This window comes from Microcaecilia unicolor, chromosome 11 (assembly GCF_901765095.1).
Source record: "Microcaecilia unicolor chromosome 11, aMicUni1.1, whole genome shotgun sequence".
Classification (NCBI taxonomy): Eukaryota; Metazoa; Chordata; class Amphibia; order Gymnophiona; family Siphonopidae; genus Microcaecilia; species Microcaecilia unicolor.
In genome coordinates, this window is record NC_044041.1 from 156,718,425 (window position 1) to 156,730,651 (window position 12,227).

At 43.7% G+C, this 12,227-nt stretch overlaps 1 protein-coding gene across 1 annotated transcript in view; it reads left to right on the forward strand.

The window, feature by feature from the left end:
• The window catches only part of LOC115480163 (cytochrome P450 2G1-like), a 181,584-nt gene that overhangs the window by 97,940 nt on the left and 71,417 nt on the right, over window positions 1-12,227 (forward strand). Inside the window, exon 5 of the mRNA XM_030218648.1 lies at window positions 10,804-10,980. Within this exon, the coding sequence (XP_030074508.1) occupies window positions 10,804-10,980 (177 nt within the window). The remainder of the gene's footprint in view (window positions 1-10,803; window positions 10,981-12,227) is intronic.

Here is a 12,227-nt window from a genome sequence, read left to right on the forward strand (position 1 = left end):
GACAGACAAGTTGTCTGCAGGATTGCCTCTGGTGACCCCGGAGTGGATTGTCGTCACGACAGACGCCTCTTTGATGGGCTGGGGAGCCCACTGCTTGGGAAGGACAGCGCAGGGGCTCTAGTCTCCTGCAGAGGCAAGTGGTCTATCAACCTCCTGGAACTCAGAGCCATTCGGTTGGTGTTATTGGAGTTCATCCCGGTACTGGTGTTGAAGCCTGTACGGGTCCTGTCGGACAATGCCACGGCTGTGGCCTATATCAACCGCCAGGGAGGTACCAAGAGCGCCCCTCTAGCCAAGGAGGCTATGAGTCTTTGCCAGTGGGCGGAAGCGAACCTGGAGCAGCTTTCAGCGGCCCACATTGCCGGAGTCATGAATGTCAAGGCGGACTTTCTCAGTCGCCATACCTTGGAGCCCGGAGAGTGGCAACTATCTGCTCAGGCGTTCTTGGACATCACGAAGCGCTGGGGCCAGCCGAGCCTAGATCTGATGGCGTCATCGGCCAATGGCCAAGTGCCGCGCTTTTTCAGCAGAGGACGGGACCCTCGATCCCTGGGAGTAGATGCTCTTCTCCAGTGGCTGACACAAGAGCTCCTCTATGTGTTCCCGCCCTGGCCCATGTTGGGCAGGGTGCTAGACCGGGTGGCAAAGCATCCCGGCAGGGTAATCCTGGTGGGTCCGGATTGGCCCAGACGTCCCTGGTATGCGGACTTGTTCAGGCTCTCAGTCGACGATCCTCTGCGGCTGTCAGTGGAGCAGGGCCTGTTACATCAGGGTCCCGTGGTGATGGAGGATCCCTCTCCCTTTGGTCTTACGGCCTGGCTATTGAGCGGCAGCGTCTGAGGAAGAAGGGCTTCTCAGACAAGGTCATCGCCACTATGCTGAGAGCGAGGAAGCGCTCTACTTCTACTGCTTACGCCAGGGTTTGGCGTATCTTTGCAGCATGGTGTGAAGCAGGCTCACTTTCTCCCTTCACTGCTCCAATTTCTTCAGTGTTGGCGTTCCTGCAAGAAGGTCTGGAGAAAGGCCTGTCGCTCAGTTCCCTTAAAGTCCAGGTAGCGGCTCTGGCTTGCTTCAGGAGCCGCCTGAAGGGTGCTTCCCTGGCTTCGCAGCCAGATGTGGTGCGCTTTCTCAAGGGAGTTAATCACCTGCGCCCTCCTCTGCACTCAGTGGTGCCTGCGTGGAATCTCAACCTGGTGCTAAGAGCATTGCAGAAGCCGCCTTTGGAACCCTTGTCGAGGGCATCTCTGAAAGACCTGACGTTGAAAGCAGTCTTTTTGGTGGCTATCACTTCAGCCAGAAGAGTTTCCGAGCTCCAGGCGCTCTCATGTCGAGAGCCTTTTCTGCAGTTCACTGAGGCAGGAGTGACTATTCGCACAGTGCCTTCCTTCCTGCCCAAGATTGGTTCTCGCTTCCATGTGAATCAGCAGCTCTGTCTCCCTTCCTTTCGTAGGGAGGACTACCCAGAGGAGTACTCCGCTCTTGAATATCTGGATGTGAGACGAGTCATCATCAGATACTTGGAAGTGACCAATGATTTCCGGAAATCGGATCATCTGTTTGTCCTGTTTGCAGGTCCTCGTAAGGGTCTGCAGGCTGCTAAGCCTACAGTGGCAAGATGGGTCAAGGAAGCCATTGCAGCGGCTTATGTGGCCGCGGGGAAGGTGCCGCCTATCCAGCTGAAGGCTCACTCCACGAGAGCTCAGGCGGCCTCGATGGCAGAGGCCGGATCCGTCTCCTTGGAAGAGATATGCAAGGCGGCAACGTGGGCTTCGGCTCATACATTCTCCAAGCATTACCGTTTGACTGTGGCTGCACGGGCGGAGGCCCGGTTTGGAGCTTCAGTGTTGAGGTCAGGGATTTCTATGTCCCGCCCTGGGTGAGTACTGCTTCGGTACATCCCACCAGTCTATGGATTGATCAGCTTGATGATATGGAAGGTAAAATTATGTATAATCATACCTGATAATTTTCTTTCCATTAATCATAGCTGATCAATCCATAGCCCCTCCCAGATATCTGTACTGTTTATATTCTGGTTGAATTTTAGGTTCAAGTTTAGCCTTCAGTTACTTCAGGAGGACTTTGTGTTCAAGTTCTTCTTTCACTTGGATTCTTCAAGAGTTGAGACGAGTTTGTGTTACAGTGAGCTGCTGCATTCCTCTCCCCTCCGTTTTACGGGGCTGGATTGAGACATAAATTCTGCCGGCACTCCCTCCCGCTTCGTGCGGCTGTAGGGCAGCTTTGTACCCCTCCCGCTTCGGCGGTGTTAGGGTCAGTCAGCTCCTCCCGCGGTTGCGGTTGCAGGATAAGCCAGATCCCCCCGCATCGGCGGGTGTGGTGTCCCTCCCCCGCTCCGCGGGGATGAGCTGGACGGATTCCCCTCCCCCAATTGTGTGGGGATGAGCTGGGTTAATTCCCCTCCCCCGTTTCGGCGGTGGTGAGCTGGGCAGAGTGTCCCTTCGTGGGTGTAATTCTCTAAGTGCTGAGTCCTGCGGATGGAGCTTTGATATCGACATACTGAGGAGTTTCCGGCAGCACATGACCACATATAGGGAGGCAAAAGTTTGCTCTCTATCTCCACCTGCTGGTAGATGGACACAACCCACCAGTCTATGGATTGATCAGCTATGATTAATGGAAAGAAAATTATCAGGTATGATTATACATAATTTTACCTTTACCTCCGTTCCAGCAGCCGTGCCATTTGAAAGCCTTGCCCCGTCTCTAGCCTTCCCTCCCTTCGTGAGTTTGTTCTGCAGTCCCGCCCTCGAGGAAATGACGTCAGAAGGCAGGACTGCGGAACAAACTCAAAAAGTGAGGGAAGGCTAGAGACGGGGCAGGGCTTTCAAATGATGCGGCTGCTGGAACGGAGGTAAATTAAAGATTTAAAGCACCAAGGGCGGCGCTGTATGGCGGTACAGCGCTGCAGCGGCGTCCTTGAAGGCAGGCGCCCCCCCCCGCGGCGCTTACCCTGCTTACCGGGTTTGACCGGCCCTGTTCTGCGGCTGTGCGTGTGTGCAGGGTAATCAGTTTATAAAGCACCTGATTGGTGCAGAGGCTGAGACAGGGTGGGCCTGAGCTGAGATTGAGTGGGCCTAGGCCCACCCGGGCCCACCCGTAGCTACGCCCCTGCTACCAGCAGATTGCCATTATGTGCTGCTCAATCCAATGTTTGTTTATATCAGCCACCTTGTGGTCAGTATATGTCACTGCATGTATCCAATGCTTGTTCTACATCGTTTGCCTGGAAATGTCACATAACAGAATTCTTTTCATAAAATTATCCCTGCTTTTTAAAGTTTTTTTCACTTTTATTTTCACTCATCTGTTTTTTGAGATGACCATGATATTTAATATACACTTTTGTTTGGATTAGTGGGTTCCTGTTCTGGAGTTCTGTTTGACCTTTGAACTCTCAAAGGGGATATTTAAAGGACCAATCAGAGTGTCTGTTATAATGCTGCCAGTCAACATAGCATTGCTAAGACTGCTGAGTAAGCTTGGGAAGCACTTATGTAAGGTAGGAGATAAGATGTGCCATATGGAATTTAGATTGTGGTGTGTACTGTTTAAACAGCTTGGCTTGCTTTAAATATATGTTTTATCAGTGCAATTTCTTAGTCAGTTACTTTTTCTAAGCTTGTTTGAATATTTAAAGGGGGTTTGGTATGTTGCAACAGTTATGATTGAAATAGATGATTGTATATCTACCTATACAAGTATCAGTAAAGAGCACTGCATTACATGCCAGTTGTGCTGAGTGGGATTGCTAAATGATACAATCATCAGGGTATATGTGGTTGCAACAGTAATGATTTAAATAGATGTGTGTATATCCACCCATTCATATAGCAGCATAGAGCACTGGATTGCCTGTGAGTTTTGCTGAGTGCTTCTGAATCAGTATTGCTACAAAGTTTTTTCTAATGATTCAATCATCAGGGTAAGCACATTTGGTACGTTGCAACAGTAACAATTTTAACTGATGTTTTTATATCCACCCATTCAGACAACAGTAATGAGCAGTGGCATAGCCAGACCTGAGATTTTGGGTGGGCCCAGAGCTAATATGGGTGGGCACTATATATATATATATATATATATATATATATATATATATATATATATATAGATAGATAGATAGATAGATAGATAGATAGATAGATAGATAGAGAGAGAGAGAGAGAGACATGAGTAATGTTTCTTGGAATACTACAAAATAATGCCTTAGAATGCACTTGATGATGGATTTCTAAGTATTCTGCCCAACAGCTGCCCTGCATCAACATAAACCACTTACTTAATGTGGGGAAAAAAACAATAGTTTTAAATATAGTTACATTATGCCATATCAAAGTTGATCAGATATGTCTACTATAATGGCAAATATGTCAACACACATAACAGTATAATCACAGCAAAGGCATATACTTTGCTTAACAAATGTAAATGCCTGATTAAGCAAAACAGGAAGAAAACCTTGGAAGACTTTTTCCCTTCCTTTGGCTTTACTGCTTTCTCTCTCTATTCTGATGCTGACAAAATAAAATTGCCAGTTTGGCACATATCCTTCAACTTTGCTTTATAAAAGAAATGTATATCAAAGGACAGAACGAATCACAGACGAAGAACAAACCAAAAATACTTTATTGAAAATGATCCAACATGACCATGTTTCGCCTGAAGGCTAGGGACATTTGTAAAAACAAACAGTTTAAAATAAAAACCAAGAACAAAGTACAGGTGTGGTTATATATATTCAAGAAGTGTAACTATTTAAATAGAACAGTGTAGTGTGCTTTAATATAAAAACAGTAAGTGCATAAACGTACAATTCCAAAGCTGTATAATAGTATGTAGCAAATTAAGTTGAGAACCTATGCTCACTAAAGAATGAAACTATGCTCACTAAAGAATGAAACTATGCTCACTAAAGAATGAGACGCCGTCGTGTTGAATATATCAATAATTCTGTCATAGTCCAATGAATCACACAGTTCTCTTTCAAATGATAACAGTGACAGATTATGGAGGCAACTGGTAAGCATTCAGGCTCTTGATGCCGTTTTGATCCTGTTTACAGTTGAAAACAATCGTTCCACAGTGCAAGTTGACATCGGCAGAGTGATAAGTACTCTTAAAAGGGCACTGACATTTGGGAAAATGTCCACATTGCAGCTGTCTAGTACTTCAATTAAAGATGGAAAATTTATACCTTCTACTACTTTGCGTTTTAGATGCTGAACAAACACTGTTAATTCAGCCTCCTCTATGGTAATGCCATATAATGTACACGGGGGCAGTAGACTCTCTCTTCGGCCAAAGGCCTCAGATGTTGGCATACAGGCAGCAGAAGCAGTCATTATTCCATAAGCATCATCTTGAAAACGATTATTCAGTTCACTTAGCTGGCAGTCAATAATCTCATTCCACAGATGTCTCAAATCTTCATTGCTTTGCACAGAAGATTTACCCAAAGTGGAAAAAACCAATGAATCACCAAACTTTATAGGTAGCTTTGTCTTTCGAGAGGAAGAAACATCCCACTTTTCAATATCATATTTCTCCATGTGATCCTCTGTTAATTTAAAAACTTTATCAAAGTCATTTGATGTGTTCTCCCTAAACTGAACAAAAGTTTCTTTTAGACACTCTATAAGATTTATGCAATCTGTAACAGACAACGTGGCACTCTGTAGTCCTTTTGTGGCAAAATCACTGCTTTCAAATAATTTCCCAAATGTAACTGCCAGAAATAAGAATTTCTTTGTCTCTATATGCTGTAGAAGTGATAAGGAATCTAGTTTTGTCTGTCCAGCAGCATTTGAAAATTCAGCAAGTACTTCAAGAATAACATCAAAAAGTATCAATAATTTTTTCACAGAGCCAGATTTTGAGCTCCACCTTGTGTCTGTTGATCGTTCAAGTTCAAGACATGGTCTATCAGGATGCAGTTGTTTCTGTACTTCCAAAAAACGAGCATGCCTATATGTACCTGTCATAAAACTATGCAAGGAGTTCAGAATTTCAAAAAATGTGCTAACAAAGGGACATGCTTTAGATGCTGTGCAGAGAACCAGATTGAGGCGATGAGAATTACAGTGCACATAAACAGCCCGCCGAAACGTGCGTTTCAAAATGACATGAACACCTCCTTTGTTTCCAGACATCACAGATGCTCCATCAAAGCTGAAACCAACACATAACTCTGGATCTAATTCAAGCACTTCAATCACTTTTATGATTTTATCAGAAATCCCATTTGCTGTCATGTCTGCAGTTTCAACAAATCCAACTGCCCTTTCCTTTATTATCCCTTTGTGTAGGTACCTGACACATACTGCAACAAGCTCACATTTAGAGAGATCTTTGCATTCATCACCCAGGATTGCATAGTATGTATTATCGGTTTCATGTATTTCGGATTTGATTTTGCGTAACAGTAGTATAGTGGCAGATTCTAACAGTTCATTCTGAATATCTGGGCTCATTAGAGTTGCATTCTTTGGAAGTTTTTCAAGGCGACTTTTGATACTGTCGTCATATTTGCTAAGGAGTTTGAACATTTCCAAAAAGTTTCCTTTATTTAAGGCTTCTTCTGTCTCTCTGTGTCTGCGTAATGGAATTTCTTGCTTGGCACAGAATATCACAATATCAAGTACTACTTTGATGTGTTCACGATTCCTTTCAACTAAAGAAAAGTTCATGGCATCTTGGTTTAGTTGATTGAAAATGTTTCCCCGACCTCCTGATAAGTGACTTTGTCTGTAGTCTTCAAATTTTCCTAGTGCAAGACAGTGTGCCTTGCTGGATTCATGTTTTGAGCAGCTCTGATTCATGTGCTTCCAATCTCTAAAGCCAGTTCTTGTGAAAGTTTCTTCAGCCCGGGTATCAGAAAAATGTCTGCACGCTTTGCAAAACACTGCATCCTGGCTTGCACTGTATTCCAGCCAGCAAAATTTATCATACCAGTGAGATGAAAAACTTCGGGACTTGCCACTAATTGTACAAACTGGGAAAGCCTGTAACTTTGGCTGTTTTGGTGGTTCATCAATGTCAAATAAATCTGAAAGTAATTCCATCGGTTGCACACCAGGTTTACTGATCTGTGAGCATAAAGTAGAACTTGTTGAGGGAACAGCATCCTCACCATGCTCCTCTAGATGTGGTTTTTCAATTCTATCTGCATCCTCACCATGCTCCTCTATACGTGGTTTTTTTAAGTAGTTTAGTAATGAACTCTGTTTTGCCATGGGGGCAGAATAAGGAACACTATCAGGAAATATATTTATCTCTGGAACACTTCCGGGATTTTTCTCTCCTCGAAGCTAAAATCATAATAACTTCAGTAAGTTTTGTGATAAGGATCTTCTGAGTTTACATTTACATAAAGGACTCAAATACAAATCCACATATGCATCCAGCTTTTCCTACCTAAGCGCACAACTATGGAATGCATTGCCAAAAGCAGTAAAAGCTACGCTCGACCACCTAAATTTTCAGAAAGCACTAAAGACAGACCTGTTCAGAAGAGCATACCCCACCGACCCAACATAAAAATACCTGGACACTTGCAACACAATGTAACCAAAGACCGTAACAGACATTACCTGACTCTTCTTCCCCCCTTCCCTCTCTAAGTTCTCCCAATTGTACCTACCATACATGCATCTCATTCTACAACAGTATCACTTTGTATTCATTCATACCATGTATTTGTTCAGACCAGAATTGGTTAACACCATTGACGGTTACATGTAAGCCACATTGAGCCTGCAAAACTGTGGGATACAAATGTAACAAATAATAATAACACATCCAACAACATAGGTAGCAGAAGCATAATAAAGTTGCCCTTTTACTAAAGCTTAGCACCCCCACAATCCTGGAACAATGTATTCAAATTGTAGTAGCACCTCAATAATAGTAACACAAAATCACTTTGTTGCCAAGTACTTTGTGATCCTGCAAAGAGGCTTCTTAGAGCCTATATTGCAAACGATAGCACCAGTTCCAATAACAGTACCTTTAAAAAGGCAGCAGTGAATATACACAACAAACACAACAGCAATACACATCCCATTGGAAAAGCCAGACACCACTTCAGGCACAGCTCCTTGTGACTCTGGGCAAGTCACTTAACCCTCCATTGCCTGCCGCATTGAGCCTGCCATGAGTGGGAAAAAGCCACATGCCAGCAGAAACTCTCATCTGCTCGTGGTCACATGCAGACCACAGACCAACCCTCATCAATTACAGAATAAAGGAGCAAAAATTATAAATTTATTGATTTATTTACTAAATTTTTATGCCACATTATCTCTGCAGTACTAAACAGATCACAATTCAACACACATTAATTTTAAAACATATTACAAAAACATAAAGACCTTCCCTACCCTACCAGATTCATCCCAGCAGCCTGGCATCAGCATTTCCCTTCAATAATCTCTATCCATCCCCATAGCTCAGCATCAACCCTTCCCTTCTCTACCTTACCCCCCCTCCCCATCCATCACTGTAGCACAGTATCAATCCTTCCCTTCCCCACCACCCATCCCATAGCGAAACATCAGCTCTATCCTTCACCCCACTCCTCCCTGTAGCCTAGCATCAGCCCTGTCCTACTCCCTACCCACCCCCTATGGAATTTTTCTGCACGCACCGGTCCACCCAGAGAAAACCGCCGATGCCTACACTTTTTTTTTTAATTTTAATTTTAAACTAGGCACTGCAGAGACCATCCCCACCCAAAAACCCACCAAAATGAGAGAAAGACAACTTTTTTAAAATTAAGGTAGCTTGGCACTATTAAAATTTATTGTTGGGGAATTTTTGGGTGGGGATGGGCTCCTCATTGCCCTAGGCACCGGCAGTGAAATGTCTACCCCCCCAATCCAGAAGCCCACTACCAGACCACAGCCATCATTTTGATTACAAAAGAATAATCAAAATGCTGGCAGGTCATGGTGGTGGGCTTCGGGGTGGGCTCTTCACTGCAGGGCAAAAAAAAGGTATATTTTAATCATTAAATATATACATTTTTTGCCCTAGGCAGTGAAGTGGTTACCCCACCCAGAAATTCCACAACAATAAATTTTAATAGTGCCCAGGCCCCAGCTTAATTTAAAAAAATATACATGATGATTTTTATGATGAAAAAGAAAGCATTTACAATTTTATTACCTGCTCCTGCTGGGCTGGGCTGGGCTGCTGCTTACCTCTTGGCACTGGCAGTAAGAGAGGAGGAGGAGACACTGGAACTTTCTGCCTTGCCTTCTGGAATGATCTTCTGAACTTTTCCCCCACATGCATGCAGGTAGGGCCAGCTGAGGCTCACCTCGCACCTACGTGCGTGCGTGCACGTGCAGCAATTTTTTTTTTAGCCTGCCTGCCCTGTGTGCCCTCAAATGCCACGACCACGAGCGGAAGGAGAGGCGAGAGCGAGGCCGCGCACAGCCATGTCCAGATTCCTCCAGTCAGTGAGTGGTACTGGCGCGCTGCATTGCACTCCCGAAGGTAGGGCGCCTAGTAGGCGGGCCGGGCTGATGTTGCAGTGAGCCTGATCAGCTGAGCGCTAGGCCGCGACGCGTGTGTGCGCTTGGGTGGTGTGGGCGGGACCGGCGGGCCTGAGTGAGATGAATCGGGCTGCCGTGTGGCTGGAGACTCTGTCCGTCGGAGCCCGAGATCAGCTAGCGGGTGCGCCGTGCGGGTGCCATCCCTGCCGTGCTGCTGCTGTCGCGAACTCGCGATGTGTGTGATTGGGCGGGCCTGGGCCCACCCGTAGCTACGCCCCTGGTAATGAGTGCTGGATTGCCTGATTAGTGCTTCTGAATCAGTTTTTTTCATGGTCACTGTGTAGTTCTTTTTAATAATTTCTTTTTAATGATATCATCATCAGGGTATATGTGATTGTCACAGAACAGTATGATGTTTTTAGGTAGTGTTTACACTAAAGTTCATTTTTATTAATTTATATTGATTTGAGTTGCTATCTGTTAGAACGTGGAAACCCAGTGATTCTTATTTTTAACCAAAAAATACTAAATATTAAGTGAATATTAATTTCAGTATTTTTAGATCATTGAATCATAAGAGACTGTAATTGAGGCTAAGCATTGTGAGATTTTATTTTATTTATTTATTTATTTTGCATTTTTAGGTGGTTGTATGACTACTTTTAGGGGTTCACTTTGCTTTTTACCCCTACTAGGTAGGTGATATTTAGTATGTACGGTCATTCAGTTATTTTAGTGTTGTATATCTCCACCTATTTGTCTTATGCAGTTCTGTTGATATATATTTTGTGTTGAGATTATTTTTTGTTGATATCTTATGTCTTGTATTAAAATTATTATTTTATTGCATGCATATTTAATCTGTTTTTAACTGATATTGATTTGATATTACATTTTATTGTATTGTTTTTAGATTTGATCTGTTTTTATCTTATATGATTTGATTGTGGTTTTAGATATGTTTTATTATATAATATACAATGTGATGTTTATGTTTTATTCATTATGTATTTTGTAGTTTTTTGTACCCCTGACGCAGCCTGAGGGTGAAACGTGGCCACGTCGGGTAACTTGTAATAAACCACTTCTGTTACCCTCCTGTTTCATTTTTGATCTTCTTTTTTTCTTTTGGTTTGCTATTTTTGGAAATGCCTTGGAAAAAAGGAGGCTGTAATTATTATTAATTTGACATTCATTGGGCATCCAACTCTCTGTACCTCATCCCTGTCTGATTAATGGAAAGATGTAAATTTGTTTTTTAAAAATCTATTGTCTTCTTTTGCAGCTCTTTAATCATTTTCCCCATATCATGAAATACATACCTGGACCTCATTTGCGTGCCTTTGAAAATATGAAGCTTTTGAGAGGGTTTATCCAAGAGAGAAAGAAGATGCATCAAGAGTCCCTGGATCCCAACTGCCCCCAGGATTTTATTGACTGTTTTCTGATCAAAATGGAGAAGGTAATGGTCTTTATAGCAGTCAGTGGATTTTTTGACCTACATAATGACTGAATACCAGCAGTGGAAGTCAATATTCACTGTGAGAATTAGTAGGTGCTTCCAGATCATGAGAAAATGAGCCATAGAGGAAAGCATGAAAAATAGTTATCAGAATCTCAGCTCAAAGGAGGAATATCACATCTCTTTTGCCATAAAGACAGAAAACCCTTCAAATTGAGTTGAGATTCTAGGGTCTATAATCTTCTTGACAGAGGAAGGGACAGAGTGTCTTGTTGCAGCTAGGAGAAAGGATTCTATAGAGGAACTCCATCAGAGAGTTTTTGTTGCATCAGGAGGTGGGGAGGGGATCTTTTTGGAAAGGCTCCTTGTTACATTGGAGATGGGATAGAGGATCATGCCTTCTCAGAGGTTTTACTTTAAGGTCAGAATTTTAAGAGGAAGAACAGCTAGTGAGATTTAGGCCAGATATCCTTGCACCTAAGGTCTAGCACTAAATTCCCTTTCCCTGATCTGACCCATATTTAAGCACTGAGCTCCAGTCATTTTTGAATGGGATCAGTCTAGCTAAGTCTGATAGTTAAGCAGCTGACACCCATTTGTAAACTGACTTCTAAGCTTTTTCCCATACATACATACATAAGAAGAAGAAAAGCCTTGGGGTTCAATATTTGAAAGGAGTAACTGTGCAGCACCTCTCACCCCCCCCCCCCCCCCCCCCCGCCACAATAACTATTCATGTACACTCCTATACAGAATTACAAGGTCTCAGTTTATTGGTTGCACCTTCATGATGTGCCTGGGCTGGTTAACTCAGTCCCCCCACATGCAACCCAGCTTGCCATCTGTGGGCAGCCCAGCTGTCCAGTGATAGACCATACCCCTTGCCATGAACCTCCATTTGGCCGACCAGAAGACGCTTGCCCATATCCTTCCATAATATAGCCCAATTCTCTCACTCCTTTGGTGGGGGGATGGCTTATAGCTCACAATGAAAGTGCAACTTTGCTCACAGTATCACTCCTGTTCTCTGTATTGCGTTCTGTGATGTCCTATTGAATTTAGTAGTCCTTATGGCTGACCAGTGCCTACCATCCTCATACCTGCTGTATCCTTTATCCATAATCATCAGCTACTAATGAGTAACATCAAAAGCCCCTAGGGCAGGGGTAGGCAACTCCGGTCCTCGAGAGCCACAGGCAGGTCAGGTTTTCAGGATATCCACAATGAATATGCAGGAGATAGATTTG